Source organism: Protomyctophum parallelum, assembly GCF_964188405.1.
Source record: "Protomyctophum parallelum genome assembly, chromosome: 2".
NCBI classification, from domain to species: Eukaryota; Metazoa; Chordata; class Actinopteri; order Myctophiformes; family Myctophidae; genus Protomyctophum; species Protomyctophum parallelum.
In genome coordinates this window covers 21,276,563-21,303,217 of record NC_139699.1, presented here as the reverse complement: position 1 = coordinate 21,303,217, position 26,655 = coordinate 21,276,563, and the positions used below count along the sequence as shown (strand labels likewise).

General features: G+C 41.4%; 1 protein-coding gene across 2 annotated transcripts; it reads right to left on the bottom strand.

Annotated features, from left to right (window-relative positions):
* Positions 1 to 2,447: 2,447 nt before the first annotated feature.
* On the bottom strand, positions 2,448 to 25,302 carry znf280d (zinc finger protein 280D). Of its 2 annotated transcripts, none has more exons than XM_083759518.1 (18): positions 25,171 to 25,302; positions 21,266 to 21,397; positions 20,550 to 20,770; positions 19,576 to 19,684; positions 18,199 to 18,450; positions 17,884 to 17,958; positions 16,420 to 16,517; positions 14,097 to 14,266; positions 8,711 to 8,868; positions 7,504 to 7,604; positions 7,245 to 7,391; positions 6,720 to 6,854; positions 5,941 to 6,197; positions 5,249 to 5,389; positions 5,090 to 5,158; positions 4,428 to 4,543; positions 4,308 to 4,329; positions 2,448 to 3,745 (listed from the first exon to the last, which is right to left on the bottom strand). In XM_083759518.1, the coding sequence occupies exons 2-18, from the start codon at positions 21,387 to 21,389 to the stop codon at positions 3,130 to 3,132; spliced, it is 2,811 nt and encodes a 936-aa protein (XP_083615644.1). In that variant the 5' UTR covers positions 21,390 to 21,397; positions 25,171 to 25,302; the 3' UTR covers positions 2,448 to 3,129. The 2 variants fall into 2 exon arrangements, with proteins under 2 accessions (XP_083615644.1, XP_083615645.1); XM_083759519.1 differs by having other exon boundaries at positions 18,214 to 18,450.
* Between the last annotated feature and the right edge of the window lie 1,353 nt (positions 25,303 to 26,655).

Here is a 26,655-nt window from a genome sequence, read left to right as displayed (position 1 = left end):
ACACTGTTTTACGGTTTCGTACAAACATCATATATAAACATCATAACAAGTAACTTCAAGTGATAGACGTTTGAACACAAAAACAACAACAGCGTTAAGTATTAAATAACATTTAATCACTTACTTGCTCCGAAGACGGACCCGGAAGATGGTGACGTGGCACTTCCAAACAAAAAATGACCAAGCCGACCTCCACGCGTCTCTTCCGTATTTGAGGACGGCGGCACTTCCTTCCGGTGTGAGGCCACGCCCGCGAGATTTAACCGGGAATTGATTGTAGTCATATTGTAGTGCTCTTACGTTACATCCGGGTCCCTTGGTCCCACCCGCTTCTCATAAAAATGTAAATGCAAAATAGCTACATATGAACGCGTGAATCTTTTACAATAACGTTATTTGTCAGAAAGGAAGCCATTGGGGGTTAAAATGGGTCTTAATGCTTCCAACTCATATAACTGTCAGTCTGTCACCAACAACACTTTTAATGATATTACATGAAGCAGACAGCCCTGTGATGAAACCTTTAGCATTACACTGTGGTTAATACGTTTTTATTCACAATGGAATGTTATTGTACTCTTAATATATCATGGTGTAGCACAGCACAGTAGATTCATATTTCAATCGATCTGGGATGTTAAAATTGTGCAAAACTCTGTTCAATGAATGGCCTCTTCTGCTACATTAAAAATTACTAAACATTAAACGTTACTTATACCTGTTATTGAGACTCCTATAGAGCATGTTGACATGGATAGCTTGGTTAGTAGTATCTCTGTTAGTTAATGCAGTTTGATTGATTAAATTAATAGCCTATTTTATTAGACAAAAATGTAGAACAGTAGTGTCATAGAGTGGAAAATGCCATTTGGTTTAATGTCACAGAATGCAGTGCCACGTAGAGCAGCATGATAAATGGTTAACTTTATAGTGTGTTCAAAAATGGCAGATCTGCAAGTTCAGTGTCTTGAATGAGATGTGCTGTGAGTTTGCATATCTGCTATTGTCCAGCATAGGACCGTTGCACAGTGAAGTATAAACAAGGCTTTAGGATTTATAAGTCGTTTTTAGAATATAATAGAATATTCACTCCAGTGAATAGCATTTATCCATTTAGATAACTTTTTGATGTTATTTAATTACTTATTTTTACACAGAAACATAATGTGTGTCTTTACAATAACTGTAATGTAATAATAATACTAATAATGTAATGTAATAATTATTAATTAAATAAACTTATTTTATTCTGAAAGCAACCGGATGTCTTAAATTAGCTAGCTCTCAGACAGGAAGTTCTAAATTAGCTCAAAAGACGGAGCCCACATGCATTACTTCCTCTAGTATTAAATCGCCACCTGGTGGTCAAAAACGGAACGTCAGGACATGGTGAATAAAATAAATAAAAATATAAATTGCAAGCTGCAGTCCACCTACTCTACAGTATTAAATGCCCTAACGGCCTAAAAACAAAGAAATTTGTCCAAGATTGTCGAATTTATTTACAAGAGCAAAAACAAAGTTTGATAAAAAATGGGTCATCCAAATCACCAACAAAAACTACAACTAAGAAAAACAGAGGATACAATTTAAAAAAAGCAGCTTAGTCATTATTCATACAACTTTAGATTTTAAATTGTACACCAACAATATGCATCAGAAAAGTGAGCTACCAAGCCCACGTATCACGTTGTGACTAGTAGTGAGCTTTGGCCATTTCTGAGTTGGTGTGAGAGTGACAACAAGAATGTGTGCCCCGCCCCCCCAAATCATCTAATTATAGTTTAACCCACTTGGACCTGAGGACAATTCTACAAATGTCTTCTAAATCCTGACAGTTTTCTGATACATCCCAATATATGTAATTGGCTTCCGACCCGCATCTGAAAATATGTTGTTCCAGGGACTTCCCCAGAAGCAAATATTTGAGTTAAAACTTTGCACCACATTTTCATGATTTTTCAAAAATAGCAGACCTACAAGCTCGGTGCCACGCTATGAGCTTGTAGATCTGCTATTTTTCAATGGCTAAAGTATAACATAATTATTAAAACACCAAAAGGGGTTCCCGCCCAAAATGGGTTAAGTCAGGGTTCCCCAATTAATTTTCCTCAAGGGCCATATTTTGACTAGGGTACCAGGCTGGGGGCCGAGTCGGCACGGTCGAGGTCAGACCCCATTTGAAAAGGACCCCCAGTTTGACATGCAGAGGCTACTGACCCCCATTTAATGCCATTTATATCTGGGACCCCCCCAAAAAAGAATCTTTTGGACATTCTTCCAGGGGGCGCTCCACGGGCCGCAGATGGCCCGCAGGCCTCTAATTGGGGAACCCTGGGTTAAGTGGTTAAAATGACGTTACAGGGACTGGCCTGGATGTAAAGATAGGGCAGCTTACTCATTTCTGTGTGAATTCAATTGAAAACATAACTTGCAACTGGAGGAAATCGATTCTTAGTTTTTAAGCATTTCCTTTTTTTATTAATAATGTCAAACACGTTTCACATAATATTTAAGCTAGACCATATTTAGTGAACAAGAGTGATACTACTGTAGGTTGTCCGGCTGCTGAAGGTGGCTAGACAAAAAAAATCTATAAAATGAAAGAATGACAAATATCCAGGACATTGGTTGCAAGTAGGTAGGGGTGTAACGATATCGAACTGCGTCGATTAACGATTTTAATTTCAAGAAGCGAAATGTAAACAGCAACATATCGTATCATTTGACTTTGTATCGAATCGTTTTGCAATGCAAATAATATCGCTGTACTTGGTGTGTTCATGTTAAGGTACAGGTTTGTCCATGTGTTCAAATATAATGTCTGTATTTGCCAGAGAATCACTGTTTATTACTTTATTTATATATCCATATTCATACATTTTCCCATAAACCTGCACTATTCACCATCACACATTTTGTTTTTACACTATCGATTTTAAATCATTGAATCGCATCGCTACGAATGAACCAATATCCATTGATGTATCACATCGTCAACCATGTATCATGATACATATCGCATCGCTGTTAAAATGTATCCTTACACCCCTAAGTAGCAAGTGATAGTCTTTCTTCAAAGAAGAAAAACACAATAAAAAAAACATACCTAATGCGATACTTTTTTCTCTATTCAATGTTATATGCAGAACTTTCTGGTTCGACACGGGGAATGTCACCGTCATATACTGGATCGTCAAGGACGACAATATGATTGGACAGAGAGTCCAGGACAGGCATGGGGGCTTCCAGGGAAGCGGTGGTGTCCTGCTCTCCCATATCGTGGCCCAACGAGCTTCCCACAGACTGTTTGGAAGGATCCGCAACACCCAACGTACCGCCCGCGGACGACGGCGAACGACAGCGCAGCTCGGACGGCTTCTGTCGCTCCTCGGCGTCGTCCTCTACGAGGATTGGTTCCACTGGGTCACTGTGCCGGTCAGCAACCGAGGAGCTTTGCTTCAATGCTTCGTCGGTTCCCTCAAAAGTGACCTGTTCGTCGGTTCCCTCAAAAGTGATCTCGTCGGTTCCCTCAAAAGTGACCTCGTCGTTTCCCTCAAAAGTGACCTCATCGGTTCCCTCAAAAGTGACCTGCTCGTTGCCCTCAAAAGTGACCTCCTCGTATGGAAGATCACCACCTCCAGCTTCAACACTTTCAACGTGTGCCGTGTCCATCGCCTTTGGTTGTGCAGCAGACGCGACCATGAACAACACCTTTGTCGTTGGCTCCACCAACGCAGGGTGCCTAGATGAAGGACAATTTACTAGTTAGAACATTTTCAGCATACATTTCTTATAATTTATGTATTTATTTCATTCGGAGCAGACAATTATTCTACAAGCTCAATTATACTACCCTATTAACCCATTTTGGACTGAGGTCGATTAAAAAAAAAAGGCTTCTAAATCCTAATTATTTTCTGAAAAGCCCTATGTTTCTATGTCAGTGGTGCTCAACCTTTTTCATGTCAAGGACCCCCAGAATTATCTTTATTAGTTAAAAATGTTCGCTTTAAAATAAATAGCAGACCAACAAGCTTGTAGCGCGCCACTCGGTGGTGTGCTATGAGCTTGTAGATCTTCTATTTTTCAATAGCTAAATTATAACAATGTTTAAAACACCAAAGGCCTAGTTTTACAACTATAAGTGTGCATTTTCAGTAACTGTGCTGGATCAGATATTCTATATCCCTTTTGTCCATTCAGGCTGATATTTTAACCCATCTTCTGAGATTCCGAGACACATTTGTCAAATGCATGATCTTTTCTCCAGTACATCTCATGGATGACTGGGAGTCCTCGCTCACCTTCCATCGTCACCTTTGACATCTGCAGGAGTATAAAACAAGAGAAACATTTTAAAGGGACTCTGCACAAAGACATACTGTACCATGCTTATTGGTGTTCAACTGCACAAAGTGTAATACCTTTCTCCTGAAGTACTCTGCATACGTGACTTGGTTTTTCAATTAGATGTTTAGTCATTGCATCACCATTGGTTACACTTGTAATAAGGTCACAGTCAAGACAGACCAGGGTTGATCTGCAAAAGAGCAAAAAGAATAACGTTCATTCCGGTAGAGTTCCAAACAGATATGGTGCAACATAGTACATAATGTACATCTAGGTTATGTTACTTTGGCTGCAGTCAATATTTAACCCGTTTAGACCAGAGGACGATTCTACAAATGCCTTATAAATCCTGACAGTTTTCTGAAAAAAACCTATGTTTGTCGTTCTCAAACATTTTCATGTCAAGGACCCCCAAAAATATATGTAGGCCTAATTGGACGCCGATCCCCATCTGAAAATATGTTGTTCCAGTGAATACCCAGAAGAAAAGATTTGATTTAAAAACACTCGCTCTGAAAGTATATTCAAAGATTTGCGCCACATTTTCACGATTTTTCAAAAATAGCAGACCTACAAGCTCGTAGCACGGCACTCGGTGCCACGCTATGAACTTGTAGATCTTGTTTAGAGCTTGTTGAGTATAACATATTGATTAAAACACCAAAAAAGGTTCCCGCCCAGAATGGGTTAATGAAAATATTCTCACGAATCCTACGAAAAGTTTGACTTCACTTACTTGAGAACATGAGATTTCCGGCGATCCGTTTTCCATTTTCTGTCTTTTTTGGTGATGCTACTATGAAATCTAACATGGGGGACAAAAACAGCAGTTAATACACTTGGCAAATGGAAAAAAAGGGGTGCTGGTAATTCAAATGAGGTCATGTTTACTTACCTTATCATATGAGTCGCAAAGGACTCTTTGCAGCTTGTCCGATAATGGCATGCGCCACAATTCACCATCACCGGATAATGAGAAAAGAAGTCGCCGATTTGTGTATGACACTCGATGCATGTGTAAGAGCCATCCTTGACTCTGCAGAGGGAAGGAAATACAAAGGGAATGGGAATACTTGGTATAAACACCTCAAAAATGTTTTTTATAACACACATGTCTACATACCAAGTAAATGCTTTTGTCTAAATACAAAAATCTGTCTTCTAAATCATGACAGTTTTCTGAAAAACCTATGTTTCTGTATCGGTGGTGCTCAAACAATTTAATGTGAAGGAACCCCAAACAATGTAATTGGCCGTGACCCCAATCTGAAAATATGTTCCCCCCAGAAGCAAAGATTTGAGTTAAAAAATGTTCACTCTGAAAGAATATATATTCAAAGATTTGCACCACATTTGCACCTATTTAAAAAAAAAAAATAGCAGATCTACAAGCTCATAGTGCGGCACCGAGTGCCGCGCTATGAGCAGTACTGCATGTCTTCCCCCCAAAAAACACCAAATGAGGTTCCCGTCCTGAATGGGTTTAAGTGACTAAGTGTGCTGTACAGTGGACCAACCTGATATTCTTCAGTACCAGGTTGGTCTGAATGGGTTTAAGTGACTAAGTGTGCTGTACAGTGGACCAACCTGAGATTCTTCAGTACGAGGTTGGTCTTAGCTTTACGCTTCGCGTTACTATCATTCTTGGCCTCAGTCGTCTTCTTGGACTTCATTTTTTCCACCATTTTTGCCAAGACAGCCACGGTAGACACAAGCTTGGGTGTGCTGCTCTCAACTTTGGCGGGCGGTTTTGCAACCTTCGTTTCTTGGCTGACATAATGGTCAGGAGGAGGAGGATTGGGTCCTCCGGGCGGTTTCCCTAAATAGGAGGCACGTATCGTCACCTAGAGAAAAGGAAAAGACAAGCCCAGACATATTGAATTCCTTTTAGATTTATACAGTGTAACTTGAATGATGAATGCTCATTCATAGTGTCTGCTGAGGAAATCTTGAAAAAAACAAGGTGGCCGCACACGCCAATAGCCAGAGTGCCAATATTTTATTTAGGACGTAGCAGGTAAGACAAATTAATCCAACGTTTCAGCGGTTAAGGCTTCATCAGGGAATACAGAGAACATAATGGTTCACACTTAAATATGGTGCCAGATAGTCATGCAACCAATCAGAAGGTGTTAGGGGAACACAGGTTAAATAAGACCAGTCCCTGTGATATGAGAGGTCGGGATCACGGTCATGTGGTCTCAAGTTCAAATGCAAGAGGAGTTACCTAAAAAATGACTACCGGTATAAGGCCTCATAAGAGGCTCTGGAATATAAATTCCTCGTCATAAGACACACTAAAATGTATCTGAGAAATACAGCAGATATACAATTGTGAAACATTCATAACATTCATAGTGTCGGACCTTTGTTCCAGCGGGGAGGCCCTCCAGAGCTTTGGGCTTTCTGAAGGTCTTGTGGAATTGAGACTTGTGATCTACTCTCTCCTTGTAGGTGAGAAAATTCAGCCTACATTTTCCACATCGATGGATTCCCTTTCTCTGGAAACAAAATTTAAAAAACAGTTAACAAACCGATTGGCGGAGGAATACAATTAGCGTTTCATATTGTTAGACAAAAAGAAAAAAATACAATATATTTTTCTATGGGTATTTATACATTTAATTTGCTCATTTAGGACATGTGAAGAGAAGCAGGCATTTTATTTATTATAGTAAGGTGTTCAGCAGACAACCAAATCAATCCAGCCGTTGCATTGGAGATAATAGGGAACACAAAAGTGAGCAACAACTCTTACAATTACACCATTCATTTAAGGTGCCAGAGCCCAAGTATGATCTCCTAACATGGCAAAGTTCCAGGTGAGTCAGAACCACAATTCTTTTTAAAAAGGCACCTTTTTTTTATATAAATGAATTTCAGCAACTTACCTGATGTTTCATGTAGTGATTCATGTAAGTATGAGTAGTTCGGTGAATTTTAAGGCAGAAGGGACAGAGCAGATCCTTTGTGTTTTCATGCACTGTTCGGAAATGGTTCTCCACATCAGAGAAGAGAGAGGACCTAAAATCGCACACCTGTTGAGGATTAAGTAAAAACAAAGTGTTAAATTGCAGTGAAGTGAGTGATGCGTTTATAATGCACGTCTACACAACACAACACAATCAATCTGTTTTATTTGCACCGTACCATGCAACCGTAGGGCATTTCCCCCGGCTTGTGGGTGTCTTTCATGTGTTCCAGAAGCACTTGCTCCGACTCAAATGCCAGTTCACATATCTTGCAGTTTGCTGGGGGGGGAAACGATAGAAAGATTAACCTTCAGAAACAGTGACCCCCCGCCCCCCCACTACATACTGTATAAAACTTTGTTACAGATTAAACATTCATTAGTTTACCCATTATATATTCTATAAACAGGACCATTTCTTGTTTATTGATCGCCTAGCAACAAAGAGCTATCGAGACGGTAGAGAAAACAACGATCTTACATAATTCAATAATAACCTACAAACTTGTTTTAACTCATTCTTAGCAGGTCATTTGGCCAAAACTCCTTTAACTTGTTCTAAAAAACGGGGCCGTATTATAATCAGGGACTAGACTACATTCAATGTTATTTTTCCACAAAAGAGTCTTGAAAAATGGGGGTCGTCTTATGTCTTATACTTGGTCCACTCTTTTTTGGCTCTTTGCCGATCTACAAGCACTAATAAAAACAAAAAATATAAAAAGTTCCCATCAGATCCCATTTGTCTGCCCTCCTGTAATAGAATGTCGTTCAATGTCATTTAATGCAATCAAATAGGACTTTTCTGTTTGGATGTATGGGCTGTCAAGGCCAGAAAGTAGTTTTTTGCCACTCAGTAGGCATTCCTGCATAACTTCCGGGTATGATGATGATGTCACGTGCATACCCTCTATAGAGCGTCGCAGTCCCTCCCCCTTTCAGAACAACGAGTGGCCCAGGAAATGAATCCCAATGCATTTTTCCCATAGGCATTTTAAAACGTATTTATTTAAAGACCTTTTAAGCGCCGTACGAAGCCAACTCTTGTCGTGACAAATCATGACAACACACACAATTTTTCGGGCCAAACAAAGAATTAGAAAGTAGAAAAAAACGGCAGGTTACAACACTTTTTTTGTTGTTTTTCTTGTTTGTAATTATTTGTTTGGTCCAAAATATTGTGTGTGTAGTCATGATTTGTCACGACAATAGTTGGCTTCATACGACGCTTAAAAGGTCTTTAAATAAATACGTTTTGAAATGCCTATGGGAAAAATGCATTGGGATTAATTTCCTGGGCCACTCGTCGTTCTGAAAGGGGGAGGGACTGCGAAGCTCTATAACTCTGAGAGGACCCCCCCACAATAACAGAGCGGTGTGTTTTACTTGAAGACTCCACGGCTGTGTGGGCGCTCTCGATGTGACATTGCAGCTGGAAGGGCGTGGAGTACTGGCGGTAGCAGTGCTGGCACGTGGTGTGGCTCTCGAAGCTCTCGCTGTTCTGTTTCTCCAGCTCCAGGTGGTGCTTCATGTGGTTCATGAATCTGCAAAAACGCCACCAGTGTGATTTGGGGCCACATTTGACTGAGGGACTGCCATTGGATTTCTCTTTTCATGTCATATGAAAGCAGGGAATCATAGCTTCAAATTGACATATTGGTTGTTCAGTTTAACCCACCAGTTTTGGAGATGTGGCTCATAGAGTAATGTCTTGCAGAGAAACAGCGAGTTGAGAAAACAGGCTTGAAAGGTTCACTTCTGTGGTCTCCCAATTACCGCTAGCTACATGTTTAAGCATTTATTTCATATTTACATGTCAATTTCAGCTCTGACATTTATTTAAGACATGCTCTAGTATGTGAAGAGTCTGCCTGTGCCATTAACTCATTTTGGATTAAAAACAAAGTTTTTCTCCTCTGCTGGAGGTTGCGAGATGGAAGGCTCTCAGTCAAATCTGGTCACATTTAAGCATTATCTAGATAATTGTTAATATTCAATTAATATGAACTCCTGTCACACACTTCACTGTTCAAAATGTCTCCGACCCTGCCCTTTAGCTTTTTATTTTTATTTTTTAATCACAGCTAGGGCTTGACTAAATTGGGCAGAATATAATTTCCACCAGGGGTGCAACACTTAAAATAGTGTAAATCGATTTTCAAAAACACATAAAATGGTGGATCTACAAGCTCACAATGCATCGTGATGCGTATGTATGTAGTATGTACTACATACATACATACATACTACAGCTATTCTGGCTATTGTTGCACGACAAAATATAAAATGGTTCTCCTTAAGTGGTTAATCACACTAATGAGTTAGACCATTATACAAAATTATTCGATTAATCCAAAAAAAAGGGAACGCACTGAATAATTCCTAAGAAGATAATTGATAGCTCCCAGCCCTAATTTCCACCATGTGACCACAACTCCCATGCATACCAATAAATGTACTTAAATTCATAGCCAAACATAAAAAAACATATATATATAACAATGCAACACGTTTCGCATCCCAAAGGTTTAAAAGACAAAGACAAATGAACCATTCTCCTTGCTCCCCCGTTCTCTAAGCATGTATAATGGCTGTTATAATACCAGCAATTAAACAAAAGCTTTTTTGTTTTGCTTAATGATGTCTACTGTATGAGATTGTTCACCTCCAGCTGCCACCGCTGCCCCGACTAGAAGCACGGCCCATTTCTCAGCCTGTACATTGTGCTACCTCAGCTCCCAGAACAGACGGGTGAACTATGACCTCTACCGCAAGAGTGTGCTTGTAGTACAAATGTGTTTCCTCATTAAAAGCAGCTTACAGGGGCATTTTTGTGGCTTTTTTTTGGCAATGTTCTGAATCAAAAGGAGCAGTTCTTTTGTGTCACCTAAACTAGCAATCATTTTTCATCTTTAGGCCCACGAGGGAAAATGCCTGGACCGATAGTCATCCATCTAGGTGGAAAACTGTGATGAGGAAGAGTGGAGGCAGTTCTCCCATGTTTTCTTAGTGGCCAATGGGCATTTCTTTCTAAAGCGGCTCTCATTAAAACTCATTGACTGCCCAACAGTACCATCTAGTGGTGACTCAGACCACCAAGGATTTAGCCCTATGCATATGGGCCCCTTTAAAGGACACTTAGTTTTTTTTCAACCAAAGTTAATGTTTTAGGTTGTTATTAGAGAAAGTAAATGAGTTTTAGCTAACATTGTATGACGATTTCATTTTTGTATTATTTACTATAGTCCTACTAGACCCCAGGACATTACATCTGGCCACAAAAGATCACGGGAACTACTGGTGTGAATGAGGCGGTAACAGAATTAGCCTACAACACACAGTATGGGAGCCCCCCAGTACCTCTACCTTCACACCAGTAGATCCCATGATCTTTTGTGGCCAGTAGAACTATTGTAAATAATTTAAAAAAAGAAATCGACATAAAATGTTGTAAAGAAATACATATTTATATGTTCGAATGCCCCCTGCCCCCTGTTAAAAATCACTAAAACGAAAGAAAGCAAATGAAGAAATATTAACACTCATCTTTTACTTTCTCTAATAACCTAAAACATGAACCTTGGTTGAAAAGAAAATAAAGTTGTCCTTTAAAGGTGATATAGACAAGTTTTCAGCCAAAATTTTAAATATATATAAATTAATGCTGGGCCGTTATCGGCGTTAACGTGCTGCGTTAACGCGAGAATATTATCGCGCGTCAAATAAATTATCGCCATTAATCTATTCTCAAAGTTGGGTCTGGGAGCTGGGTCTGCATTGACTGCATAAAGCGAGCAAACTAGGAATTTCACGTTTCAAATTGCCATTCGAATGGAGCTTTTATCATTTATTATCCCAGTTCATTCTGTTGGCAAGATTTAAAAATAATAAGCCCGACTGCCTGCGGAGTTTATTTCTCCTGCCTTCTGTGTGATTTATCCACTATACATTCTGCGTCTACTACATCCTGTAGTTCACTTAAGAAATAAAAGTATTGTTACAAGCAGCTTTTATTTTGAAGAGGAAGAGGAAGTTGTTTCAGGTTGTAGCCAGCTACCATGACAGTCTTGAGTCTACCGGTGCGGGTGGCAGTGGAATAATAACAACAACATGCTTTTAGCCAAAGTTCATAAAAACCGCATGCGTCTATGACTTAAACAATGTAGGCTAAACACTTTGGAATTACGTTAAACATGGTATATCCTCCGTGGCGGCGTCATTAGGTGAGTACTAGTTAATTAATTGTTAAGTTTCATAGTATCATTCATAATCAACAGGCTGTTGTTTGATGCCCCCCAAAATGAACAGGTTACAGCCTAAGGATTCTCATTCTGTCACTGCCTGCAAGGATGGCCGCCGTGCCATTTCTTATAAATTATCTAATTCATATGTGGTTCGTCGTGGGTCCACTCCACGTGGAGTTGTTATTGTTCATGTGCCACGGTGCGCGCCGTGGAGAAGGCATTAGGAGCGCAGCGCAACAGCCTAATAGTATGGCATATTATTGTCTGTACTCTCTGCACTCTCTTTCTGTCCAGTCCTACGTGTATAGGCTGGCGATTGTGGCTATTAATTTGGTTAATAGGCTAAAGAGAGAGCTGTAAAGGGGATATTGTCTATGGTCAGTTCATGGTGTGTATCATTCTCGTTTTTAACCGGGCCGTGGCCCGTGATAATGCGTCGCAATGACGGTAGGCAGTAGCCTAATAATACAATGTAACCAACTTGCGCAAGCATTAAAAAATGGGTTGTTATTCTGTGTATTATTATAGGCTAAATATGAGCTAAAATAAACAATGTAAATATTCGAATATTTCCGAATATTACAAATAATGAAGCAATGAAATTCGAATTGGATTATAGAGGTGAACTGACAGCACTAATGTGAACAAGCTGGTGTGTCTGAGTGACTGGTGGAAGAAGGAGAGGTAGAGGTTGGACTCAAATCATGTCACAAAGCTACTGACTCTAAACAGTTCTTCATCACCTCTAGGTTTACAGTTTAATTAATGTCATATCCCAGAAAAGGGGGTACTTTGTTCTTGCACCCACTGTTTCAAATTGCCTGTATGGTAACGTGTTTATGGTTATTCGTGTTTAACTGAATAAACAATGTATAACACACGTACATCGTATTGAACATTATTATTATATTTTCATTACCAATTATGATAGGGCTCCTGGTCTAATGGGCCACGTGGCCCGTTCAAGGATTTACTTCTGGTCATTATTTAGGTAGCGCACACATATTTTCAATGCTTTCGGCAGAGTTCAAATGAGCCATTTTAATCTAGATTAATCTAGATTAACTCCAGAATTGCAGTGAGATTAATCTAGATTAAAAAAATTAATCTATGCCCACCACTAATATAAATGTATTCTTTTGGCCTTTTCCCCCTGTATCTTTCCCTATATTATGATGCTGAGGTGTTCTCCTGCAACAGCACACTCCCCCTTTTCCCCCCTGTGGCTGAATGCACTGTTTATATCCACTACAGTTTACTACTCGGGACGTCGGAGGGGATTTAAACTTTTAGCCAATTGCAGCACAAGGCAGTGACGGTGTGTTCAACCCAGCACTGCAGTATTATAATGAAAACGCGATGCGATTTCAATTGCAATGTATAATATTATCCCCATATCTTAGTTTCACTAACATTGTTCATGTGAAATAGTATGTTTATGATTTAATATGTAAGCCTATTGAAATGATGAGAATCGCTATGTATAGTGCATGGTTGGGTGGTGTGAAACTGAACAACACCAGCAGCAATAAGCACCCCACAGAACTCAGGATCCTTAGTCACAGAACAACTCAGACCCCAATAAAATCTCCTGTTTAGGCCTACATCAATATCGTTCTCGTTCTCGTTCATGTGGAGTGGGTTGTATGTGCTTTTGTTGAAATGGTGGAAGTGGAAGTGAGTAATAGTATTTCACCCTGCACCGCCGCGACTGCCTGCCTGCCGGCCGGCCGGCTTGAAGCATGCATTCAACCCGTGCTCGTCAACGGTGACAGGCCGTCGCGGATCATCATAGCGATTTTTCTTCATTGCAATGAATAAGCGTGGACAGAGTAGTTCACATGAATGAACGACGCTGTAGTGGCATGGGGCATTTGAGGGGCAATATGTTTTATATGCACGATTACAAATAAAAGAGAATTGAATTGAGAGCCAGTGAGTCTCCTCTACTTCCTACTTCCTCATTTGCGGGACTCGGTGTGATATTGCGATTATGCTACAGTTACCCTTAAAAAAACATGTCAACTCAATGTCATTGTTGTAACTAAGATAGATAGAAATTCATAATTTTGTAATGTCATATTTAGCCATACGAGCGCAATATCCATAGCGTCCGTCCCAGCAGCAACAACAATCCCATAGCCTGAAGTGACCTGGCTCAGCCAATAGAATGAGGGGGGGAGGGGGGTGGAGCTAGATATGCATTTGTTTGGAAACACTCACTCACTTCTGTGTACAAACACTGGAAACTTGTCTATATCACCTTTAACGAGTCTACAAATGTGAAAAACCTACGTTTCTATATCAGTGGTTCTCAAACATCTTCATGTCAAGGACAAAAAATATATGTCTATATATCATCTGAAAATATGTTGTTTCAGGGACTCCCCAGAAGCAAAGATTTGAGTTAAAACGTTCGCTAACATAATGCTTAAAACACCAACAGGGGTTCCAAGTTCTACAAGATTTCAGAACACTTCGATTCAGTCACAGGATAATAATCATGTGTACCAACTACACGTACATACCTGATATTATTCTTCAGTATTTTCAAACAGGTCTGGCACTTGAACGTCGTATTGGTTTTCTGAGTCTGCTGCTTTTGGGGGTCTCCCTCGTATCGGCCATAATAGAAGTCTGATACCAACATGATGCGCTTGTTGTTGTTTGCAGGGTCCTCAGCGGTGACGGTGCAAATCTAAGACACAAAACACGTTTCACAAAAGTTAATCCTCTGTCTGATACCTACAAAAAGAACAACTTCATTCATAGACAGGATTGATTACCTAGGTTCAAATGGTTGACTTAAAGCCTGGTTAGCCTCAGAAAGATATATATTAATCCACAACACAATGTGGAAAAATCATAAGATTGACAATATTTTGGCCAACATTAATCAAAGTCACAAAATGGTATGATAAATGTACAGGATTATGTTTTCAGCACTGCAGGAAACGCATGAACAGAATTAAAAAAGAAATCACACCCGTGTGAAGTAAGTGGTGCAACTCTGTGTGGGCATCCCGGAACTTCCAGACACACAGGAACGCGACCAGGGTGTCTGCCCGGGTCCGGCAAGCCGCCCCGCGTCAGAAATGGTCGAGAAATGACAGTTACCGTGTGGGAGTCCTCTACTGTACTGTCACTGTACTGTACTGTCACACCCGACATCATAATATATACAGTTAACGTGTGTGTGTGTGTGTGTGTGTGGCTGTGAAACAGTTAAACTTTGTTGTGAAAACCAACCAAAACGCTATGTACGTGCTCAGACCCAGCCAGCCAGGGACAGACCCATAGACTGTAAAAAATATGGACAAAGCGTTCTCCGGGTCTAACATGAACGTAAAATGAAGCCTGAAATCGCTTCATTGTAAATCGCCATCTTTCTAGATCCGTTTGGTACCAGCTGGCCATTGGCTGGCTCCGTTTTGGACCAGCTGGCCATTGGCTGCCCAGACAACGAGGCGGGACTTCCCCCCCTTCTTCTCCGTTGGTTTTTATTTTGACTCGAGTGGGAGGGGAATCCCGATCATAGACTGTAACGGTAGCCACGCCCCTCAGAACATACGCGATGGTTTTTTTTCTTTATGGTCATTTTTTTAATTAATGGGACCATAATTTTCCAAAAAGAATATTATGACATTAGAAATGAGACTTTAAACTAGTGACTGGAAGAAGAAAGTATTCATGACCATGTTTATTAAGGTAATACAGTCTAGGTGAAGTTGGGCCAAAATACATGGGCCTCTATGGAGCTATGGGGCTTTTTGGGTCCAGCCCAGCGCCACAACAGGCCATTATATGAACTACCGATTTCAAATGAGGCTTCACGAAATATCTGGCTGACTGCCCCCCTGGACAGACCCAGGCAGCCAGCCAGGGACAGACCCAGCCAGCCAGAGACAGACCCAGCCAGGGACAGACCCAGGCAGCCAGAGACAGACCCAGGCAGTCAGCCAGGGACAGACCCAGGCAGCCAGAGACAGACCCAGGCAGTCAGCCAGGGACAGACCCAGGCAGCCAGCCAGGGACAGACCCAGGCAGCCAGCCAGGGACAGACCCAGGCAGCCAGAGACAGACCCAGCCAGCCAGGGACAGACCCAGGCAGCCAGGGACAGACCCAGGCAGCAAGAGACAGACCCAGCCAGCCAGGGACAGACCCAGGCAGCCAGGGACAGACCCAGCCAGCCAGGGACAGACCGAGGCAGCCAGAGACAGACCAAGCCAGCCAGGGACAGACCGAGGCAGCCAGACACAGACCCAGCCAGCCAGACACAGACCCAGCCAGCCAGGCACACACAAAGCTCCGTAATGTTAAGTGGTTGCACCACTTAAAAATAAATCACCACACGTAGAATGCAAATAAATAGTGAATAACATTGTATCGATGGGAAACTATATATTTCACTTTCCGTGCCTATTTTTTGGTACGGCATCATTTTCTCAAACTGCTATCATTTAGGTTTGGGGTCTGAGAAACTATAGCTGCTAGTATTGACATTTCGGTTTGTATCCCTTTTAATTCACAATGCTTGCCAATACACTAGAGACCGATAATCGTACACAACACACAGATTATTGGTCATTCTGTTTTTAAAATTATTGGTATCATAAAAGGCCAATATTGCCTTTTATATGCAGGAATGCGCATCTCTGGCACAGCAACCACTTTTATTATCTACATTGTCATTCATCGATATTTTACAGGAAAAAAAGGTTGCCAAAAAGAGGGGCTGCTCCTTTCGCCTCCTACTGTAATTGGAGAAACGCTGTAAAAAGCATACTGAAATACGAAAACCTCTAGGAAGACAAACGTAAGAGTGGAGTTCCTCAAAGGTTTTCCCTCACCTTCATGTGATATTTCAATTGGTCCCGTTGATGGAACTCCATGTTGCATCTCGGGCAGCTTCCACCACCCTCCACTAGGTCGACCACACTGATCGCCGCTACGGAAAGTCAATAGGCGGTGTCACTATCAACATGCAACCACAACACTGCAGAGATTACAACAATGGGGTCTCCTTCTACATCAGTGGTTCTTAAACTGTTACATGGGACCACTAGTTTTCTTATAGAATACATTAGGCCACAGACCCCCATGACTCTTGAGAATGTACAATTACACTACACTACTGCACTACTGCCTAAATATGTCCCAAACCGCCCCCTAAGGTCTTCCACCGCCGGCCTGCTCGCTTTGCCCAAAAAAATGGCAACAAAAGAATACGGGGAAGCAGCTTTTTGCTTCTACGGGCCGTCGGCATGGAACAAGCTCCCACTGTACCTTCGTCAGGCAGCCTCTGTAGACATTTTTAAAGCTCAGCTCAAGACCCACTTCTACAACATTGCCTTTAATTGATCTTGTATTTTTTATTTTTCATGTCCTCACTGTACTGCATTACTGCTTGTTTTTTAATGTCGTTGCCTTGCTTTTCTTTTATTCTCCATTGTTCTGTAAAGCACTTTGAGCTGCATTTCATGTCATGAAAGGTGCTATACAAATAAAGTTTTATTATTGTTATTATTATTATTATTACAGGTCCATTAGTACACTCTCAGGCCCCTTTTCCACCGGTTGGTTCCCAATGGGAACACGTTCAGTTCTTTGTGGTTCTTAGTCCATGAGCCAGAGCTCCAAAATTGGAACGTTAATTATGAATTGAGTGGGCAAAACCATACCTGTATTAGATTGTTATAACATTGAAACTTCCCAATTGAGTACTTACACGAAGACAATGATTTATTGTATTACAATTTTTTAATATGCAAATGAGGCCTTATGTAGGAAAATATGCAAAATAATTGAAAATACTACTGTGGAAGGGGTTATCATGTATTAATTTACTTGTATTGATCCTATACACAATTTAATATAGGTCTAGTTTTTCCCACCAATTTTGGAACTCCGGCTCATGGACTAAGAACCAAAAAGAACTGAACCGGTTCCCATTGGGAACCAACCGGCTGAAAGGGGGTCTCAGAGTTAAAGATCTGTAAGGGTCCGCTCCATTTGGTTTTGCTACTTTCGGTGCGCACCGCCCGGTGACATGGTGGCGCACAACCAGACTTGAGCTGATGCATAAATTGCCTAAAAGATCATCTACAAACGAACGTGTGGTGATGCGAAACAATGTAACATTATAGACGGGTTCCCTCATGCATCTGAAAGGATGCAACAATTATTTTTTTTTTGGTATTTCTTAAGAGTCATGAGCATTACTACACACCTGTTTTTGCATTTAGTTAAACAGCTGATTCATTGGTTCATTGTGAAACTGTATACTATCATAATTTATGTTAAATGTAATGTACCCGAATCGACTTTTGTCCTTTTTACTAGGTTTTCGCTTTGCTGCGTCACAAATTTCCGTTTGGCTGCCGTTTGATCTGTGAAAACAAAAACAAAATAAAATCCATGTATACATTTTTTTGCAGTTTTACCAGGTACATTTAAATTATTCATTCAACAAATTACTCTTCATGTGACCACCGCACTATCCAGCCTTCATCATTGTGGAAACACTGATGAAGGCTGGATAGCCGAAACCTTTGTCCCCGTTCAAAAATGAAATAAATATTAAAAGTCTTGGTGTGTGCGACCCCAATTATTCATTCAACAAATCTTACCAAGCAAAGTCATACCAATTCTGTTGGTCTCCATCTTAATGGGTGCAGACACTGCAGAGAAGCTCTGCACAGGCTGCATCATGGTGGGCTGATTGGGTTTGGCCAGTTGAGATGCCGTTGAATACGAGGCAGGGCTCTGGACGTTGGACAAGGTCACTATGTTGTTGTTGATTTGTTGCACCTGAGGCCTGTGGACAACTCCAGGTAACACACTGGCCTGACTCATGGGCTGCAGAAGTTGCGGTTGGCTCGCTGAAAGAAAAGTGCATACATAATAGATTACATCATACAGCAATGAAAACGATAAATATAGGACAAACGAAAATCATTGACCCAAAAACAGAATTAACTAACCCATTTAGACCCGAGGACGATTCCTAAAAAATATCTTCAAAATCCTAAAAGTTTCTACGTCAGTGGTGCTCAACCATTTTCATGTCAAGGACCCCCAGAATTATCTGTATTTGGCCCCCCTGAACTCTGAAAGAAGTGTGTGTGTGTGTGTGTGTGTGTGTGTGTGTGTGTGTGTGTGTGTGTGTGTGTGCGTGCGTAATTCTGGATATTAATAATACTACTAATAAAAATAATAATAGTTTGAGTAGGCTGTCCTTAGATAGGATGCATTGAATAATATCTGAATAGATTATCAAACTTTATTTATTTTGATTTTTTTTAATAATTATAAATGATAAAGATTATAAATAAGGAATAGAAACCAAGATGGTCAGAAAGAAATTAAATGCTGTTGTGCTTCACAACTTTACTTTTATGTGTAGGCCTATACTGGTTTATAATCCATAGTTATTTATAATAATAATAATAATTATTATTATAATAATAGGCCCAATAATAATAATTTGTAATAAATGTTAAACCCTCAGAAATCGCCGTGGTTGCGTGGTATCGAAATATCAATACTTTTCCAAATATCGTATCGAAGTTGAAAATCCAGTATCGTGACAACACTAATATATATTCAAAGATTTGTGCCACATTTTCACGATTTTCAAAAATAGCAGACCTACAAGTTAATAGCGTCACACTATGAGCTTGTAGATCTGCAAGCATAACATAATGCTTGAAACACCAAAAGGGGTTCCCGCCCAAAATGGGTTAAACCATAGATACACACAAAATAAATTCAACTATAATAGCTGATCTACAAGCTTACAAGGCTTGCCCGGATATGCCCCGATATATGGACCCTAGATTCGATGTGGTTAACCAGTAATGAAATGAAACTATACCACAAACAGTAAACAACGGCTATAGTGTGAATAATGTATATTTACAGAGTTTTATATAAAAAAAATGATATTGTTTAATATACTGTACTCAAACCAAGTTTCACCAATGGATACATTTCCACTTTTTTACCTGGAAAAATTGTGAATGTTGTCCCAGGGGGGTATTGTTTGCCAAGGGCGGTGATCAGCTCTCTATTGGTCGACATACTTGACAAATCGGAAGGGGTCACGATAAAACCCTAAGAAACAGAAAGAAATCTGGATGAGATTTTGAATGTAGGATTCTTCTGATAACTTGTCACCTTACAAAGTTTCCCTGCGATTGAGCCCTGCTCAATTAGTCTTCATCCAATTATATACAAACAATGCATTTACATTTCATACATCTCGGCATCACCAAAGCCAGGGTCTATTTTCTACAGTATTCATCAAAGTGGCCTCAACAACACCAGTCAAGTGGTTATCAGTGTTTCCCCGCCTATATGCATTTAACTGTGGCAGCACACGCTTGCTTTGGGCCGAGACCGCTTCATTTTTATGAAAATTATAATCTATGTTTTGAAATGCAAAGACTTGTGCAGTATAGGTGTGCGACAGTGATTTCGCCAATTAAGTTTCAAGAAAGACTGTGCATTTTGATCGATTATACGATTGAAACTTCCTTCCAGCCACCCACCACCACCACCCGTACCACCCCCCCTGCTCCAGCTGGGTTATCTTTTTTCCTCCCCCCACGCAGCCTATCCCACTGGAAGGTATGCGTGGGAGTTGAGCTTTTTTATGCCCAGGCCCAAACCCCCCCACCCCCCATGCCTGCACAGTACCAAACTTTCTTTGTTTTTCTGAGATGTACGGAGATTAAGTATTGGCGCCGCATGAAGCTGGCTGCCTGTTGTTGCTGTTGTAACACTTCAATTTCCCCTCTGGGATTAATAAAGTATCTATCCATCTATCTATCTATCTATTGGGTCTAAATATGGTTTAGACCCCACTCAGTTATCTGAACATCTCTACTGAAACAAATGATGGGGGAACGGACAATACACGACTAGCAATTAGACAACAGTAAACATTTTGTGCTCATCAACAAAACCAACAACATACCTGGTTATTAACCATAACAGGTTGTGGTCGAGTTATTGCTGTCATAGCTGGGGTACTAACTGGTACACTCTTCACTCCTTTGCCAGGCATATACACGTCAGGAGTCCTCTTTACCGAACCCCTCGTGGGGCGACCCCGGAGAGGAACAATGGGCACCAACCCTGGTTTTCCCGCCAGCTTTCCTTTAACAGGTGCAGTCTTATTATTCCTTTGGTTATTGGCTGAAAACACAAATGTTCAAACAATATGGCAGTTAGCGCTGGGCAATAGTGATAGATATCATCTGGGATTTTGAATATCATGATGGTATTGGTCTTTTCCTGGTTTGAATCAGTTAAAGCCCCATAAAGACTTGCATGATTATTATTTTTTTGTATTCACGTTCGTGAATAGCACATTTACAAGCTCACTAGCATGCTGCAACGCATGTAAGCTTGTAGATTGGCTATTTTAGCTCGTTTTGCACATTAATAAAGAAATATATTATATATATATGAGATAGATATATTTGGTTTTGTCCATATCGCCCAGCCCCAGTTCAACATAACATTTTGATTATTTTCCACTTGCAAACACATTTTTATACAGAAAAGGCACAAACACATTGTGGAAGTGTTGCATGGCAGTTGCAATCATTCATTCACTAAATGTCATAACTTGCATTGTTGTACGTTTGTGTGTAATAAAACATCCTGGGCAACTGTACGGTGACATACTGAGTTCTCCAATGAAGATGGGCTCATCATCATCATCATCCACCAAGGTGACTTCTGGGATTTGTTGTTGTTGCTGCCACGGCTCCAGCTCCTCCTCCTCACATTCCATAAACAGTTCTGACATGATGAAACCTGTAAAAGCATGACAAACATACATGATTGACCTATCAAACAAATATTTGGCTGTAGTAACTCTGAGGACCCCTAGGGGTCCCGGAGCCCCTGTTGAAGACCCCTGCTCTATATACATTGCATTTATCCCTTTATACCGCATCATGAGTGTAATCTTAACATCATGTATGGCACCATCGCACAGGGAACCCAACGCCTTTAAAGGCCCTGTCGGCAGGAACCACAAATCACTCTGTGTGGAGTCATATTGGTTCCTGCACACTGCTCAGTGCTGGAACCATAACAAGACTGCCACACACATAACCACGTTATCGCACGCGCACGCAAACACTCAAAGTGCATGGATTAAAGCAAAAGAATATATATATCCCGACCGAAAACTTTCATCAGGCCAGGTACACAATCTGTGATTTGTTAAAATATGGTGCGAAAGGAGCAACCCCACACAATCGAGTTTCCTAAACAAGAATTATCACAATATCGGTATGTAAAATTATGTTTAGGTATTATCATTCAGTCTAAAGTAAACCCATGTTCCTGCCATACAGCCACCCAGCTGAGGAAATTGCAGTGTCAGGCTCTGTCTATTTTTATTTTTTATTTTTTATTTTTTTTAAAGATATTTTTTGCGGCTTACGCCTTTATTGATTTTTTAAGGGATAGAAAGTAGGCTGACAGGAAACGGGAGAGAGATGGGGGGATGACATGCGGTAAAGGCCGTGTCGGGTCCGGGAGTCGAACCCGCGGCACACCGCGACTGGATCACCAGTCCGGTGCCCAGACCGTTACGCTACGGCCTGGGCCTTGTCTATTTTTCTAACACAGTTCTTATGAAAGGCTAGCCTGGGAACCATTTCATTTCGGGTATATGATCCAGGGTTTCCTGCACAATGTTGTTGGCATGGCGCTGCGCAATGCTTGAAATAAATTGCGCCATGCCAAGCTTAAAAAAAAATATATATATATATATATATATTTATTTATTTATTTTTTGGGGGGGATAGTGAATCATAGTGTGTGTGATATGAAATGTCCAGTCCCCAGTGCCTCCCCCAGTGCCACCCCAGTGTCTGCCCAGTTTCCGCCAAGTGCCTCCCCAGTGGCTCCCCAGTGTCCCCCTGAGTGCCTCCCCACTGCCTCCCCAATGTCTCCCCAGTGGCTGCAGTTTCTCCCCAGTGCCTCCCCAGTGTCTGCCCAGTGCCTCCCCAGTGCCTCCCCAGTGTCTTCCCAGTCTCCCCAGTGCCTCCCCAGTGTCTTCCCAATGCCTCCCCAGTGTCTGCCCAGTTTCCGCCAAGTGCCTCCCCAGTGTCCCCCTGAGTGCCTCCCCACTGCCTCCCCAATGTCTCCCCAGTGGCTGCAGTTTCTCCCCAGTGTCTGCCCAGTGCCTCCCCAGTGCCTCCCCAGTCTCCCCAGTGCCTCCCCAGTGTCTCCCCAGTGCCCCCCCATGTCTCCCCAGTGCCTCCCCAGTGTCTTCCCAGTGCCTCCCCAGTGCCTGCCCAGTGCCTGCCCATGTCTCCCAAGTGTCTCCCCAGTGTCTCCCCAGTGCCTGCCCAGTGTCCCCCAGTGTCTCCCCAGTGTCCCCCCAGTGCCTCCCCATGTCTCCCCAGTGTCCCCCCAGTGCCTCCCCAGTGTCTCCCCAGTGCCCCTGCAGTGCCTCGCCAGTGTTCCCCAGTGTCCCCCCCAGTGTCTCCAATAGCAATACAAGAGCAATAATACAAATCAATCTTAATTTATTAATCAAATTAATTAATTAATTAATCAAAATTTACCTTCTGGCGCGCGGCCATAGGCCGCGTGCCAGAAGGTCCCCCCGCACCCAGCACCATGCCAAGGCCTTTTCCTGCAGGAAACACTGTGATCCAGTCGGGAGCGGATGATATCGTTCGCCATGTTGTAGTATTGTTTTGTAGGAACAATCAAACGGAACATCCTTTTCCCTCAAACGGATTTTTCTCAATAAAAGCTGCAGGGTACGAGAGCTTTTATTGTTATTCTTCCGGTTTGAGGGAAAGGAAGTTCCATTCAACCAGGGGAATAGCGCCCTCTAGCGGCAGTGACTGGCTGGGGGATATGGCATTTTGAACACAGTAGTACACAATTGTCTTTTTAAGTAAAGAAAAAAAGATCCGAGCACCTAATGAATTGCATATTCCTTTACAGAAGAATTCATTTTGGATTATAAAAGTTATATTAACCTTATTAACAGTTCCACGACATAATCATATAATGTATACATACATTTATGGTAGAATGTCACATAATGTTTAAAGTCCTGTTTTACACTGATTGATTGCATAACAGATTTCAGTGCATGGTTTGTAGAATATGAAAAGATAATCATGTTTGCAAACACATCCTTCCCAAACTGTTATGATCACATGGATCACGTGGTGGTCATATCATGTTGACTGAGGGGCAATCAACTTACCGGTAACTGATTGATTGAAGTATTTATTAACAGTTTGCAGAATTACAGTAAATTTCAAGCACAACTCCATACAAAAACTGTTAACTGTGGGACGACACCAATAAAGCATTACACTTGTTTACAACAGGGTCCAGCCTTTTCAATCCATCATCAAGAGATTTCTCTTCGTGTGGTTTCCCTTTCGTGTCATTATTATTATTATTAATGTCTATGTGAAGGAAGTCATCAACACGAGTTTGATTGATTGAACATGTTATTCACAGTTTGTTGTGGTTTCCCTTTCGTGTCATTATTATTATTATTTCTATGTGGAGGAAAGTCATCAACACGAGTTGATTGATTCACAGTTTGTAGAGTCAGAGTGCGGGTACAAACTAAAGCACAGGTCAAAACAAAATGATGCAACGATGGATCATAAAACAAAACCCAGACAAAGCAGTCTTGTTTACATGAGGGGTCCTCCGTTTTCAGAGTTCAGAGTTTGTATGATGAATTCCTGTTCTGTGCTTTGGCTATAAAGAAGTGTCTATTTGTATGTCTCTAATTGTTTTGATGAATTGAATAAGGACCCTCTTGTAAACAAGTGTAATGCTTTATTGGGTCGTCCACTCACAGTTAACGGTCTTTGTATTGAGTTGTGCTTGAAATGTACTGTAATTCTGCAAACTATTAATACATATTTCAATCAATCAATCAGAGCATTCCATTCTAATGTTCATACATGCACACAATAAGCCATAAAGGTTGCATAACATAACATCTGGGGCGGTGTACGAACAGTACGATGGAATGATCACATTGTATTACAGCTAAAGGGGTGCGTTAGCCTCTGGTCCATACTAGCCTTCAGACTCAGAGCTTGTAGGGGTGCGTGTGGTGTGGCGCGCCAAATATAGCTGATCTACAAGCTCACAACGCGTCGCATCGCGACGCGTTGTGAGCTTGTAGATAGCTTGTAGGCTAGGTTAGTAACCGTTAGCTAGCGCAGTGCCACGACAATGCTAGCGTCCATGCTTAATATGGATCCTCCTAACGCTGCATTAAATACAGCCGAATTCACACGTTTGTGCACCAAAAAAAGCTCATTTCTGTCGACATCCTCCCACTTTTGTAAACATAAGCAAACGCCAAAAGGAACAAGCATAGTCCTAATAATTATAGGCTAACGTTAGCATTAGCAACACCTTTGGAAGCTAGGTCTACTAGCATTATTTGGGGCAATGGTGGCTGCTGGGGTGGGTAGGGTAGAATGCGTCTTATTGTGTCTCTAGTCCGTATCTCTCTCTCCATCCTCCAGACAAAGGAATGGCGTTCTAATCTCTAAACCTGATAACGTTCAGCTTACCTCGCTCATTGCCCGGTGACCCGGCGGCGCGAGGTACGACTCAATGCCGAGCGAAAAACGTTCCTTTAGCCGCCGCCAAAAGAAACGCATAGGATTCAAGGTTTGTGGTGTATTTTTTTGACCCACCAGGCGGCTAGACTCTCGGTTGGCCAAGAGAAGTATCCTAGTAGGAAGAGAAAAAAATAAAAATAAAAAAGCGGGGAGGAGCTAGGGGAGGAGGCGGAACTAGACGCTTTCTGGCGGAACCAATCACAGTGAGGGAAAATGAATTTCATTCGTATTGCTGTTTTCGTATCCGGTCGAGAACAGATACGGAAACGGCCTGATAGGCCTATATTAGTACATTGTATGTGTGCGTAGAAATGAGCGGATACAGTAGGTGGGCTTTAGACCAGGTCTGAGGATAGCCCAGTGAATAGAAACTATAGGCCACTGTGGTTCCCAAACGTTTCCATGTCAAGGACCCCCAAATTGACACTCATTCGGACCCCCATTTGAAGAGATATGCCAGGGACCCCCATAAGAGAAGATTTTTTACAGCTCTAGCAGTGATTCTCAACCCGTTTAATTTCAAGAACCCCTTGTTTGACATGCATTTCTAGGCTAGTAAAGGACAACCTATTTAATGGCATTTCTTTCTCTGGGACCCCCAATTTGTACAAATGTAACCAAATGGACCCCAGACACGTAATGGTCCATTTGGTTCTAAACTATAATTTAGCTGGGGACCCCTGGAACTGCCTCATGGGACTCCTGGGGGTCCCCGGACCCCACTTTGGGAACCACTGAACTTTTATAGGCATGATTATTATACATTTTTATTATTATTTTGAATGGCTTTTATAGGCCTTTAAATACCATATGGTAAGTCTTTAATTAAATACTTTTTGAAATGTCTATGAGGAAAATGAACGGGGAATCATTTCATGGGCCCTGGTAGGGGGCGGGCCTGCTGCTCCTTCAGTCCTCAAGCCCTGGGATGAAGTTTCTGCTCTGCGATTTATATCTGGTGAACCTTACAGAACTCATCTCTGCATCCTATATGACAGAGTGGGCTGGCCTTCCTTGGCCGACAGACAAAATAAACATTGGTAGGCACAGCGGTTTATTTTTAAAGCAATTGATGGGACTTTACAGTTGTATATTAAAAGCTCTGCTTTAATATACAACGTTTAATGTTTCTGCCAACACAAACTGCCAAATTAAACGCCATTAACAATAAAGAGACCATATGACGTAATGAGGCACATTATATGATGTAAATGTCCCCTTCATTGTCAATGGCGTTTACAAAACAAACATTGAAACATTAAACCTGTGTATAGGAGGGGCTGGCCCATAGCGCTTACCCTACCCCCTTAGATAGCATTTGATACAGACTTATAGCATGTTATGTAGACAGCACTATAATTGCATTGTATATAGTCATAGCACGCCATAGTACATATGTATAGCATAGTAGTATATATATAGTTTATATGTATA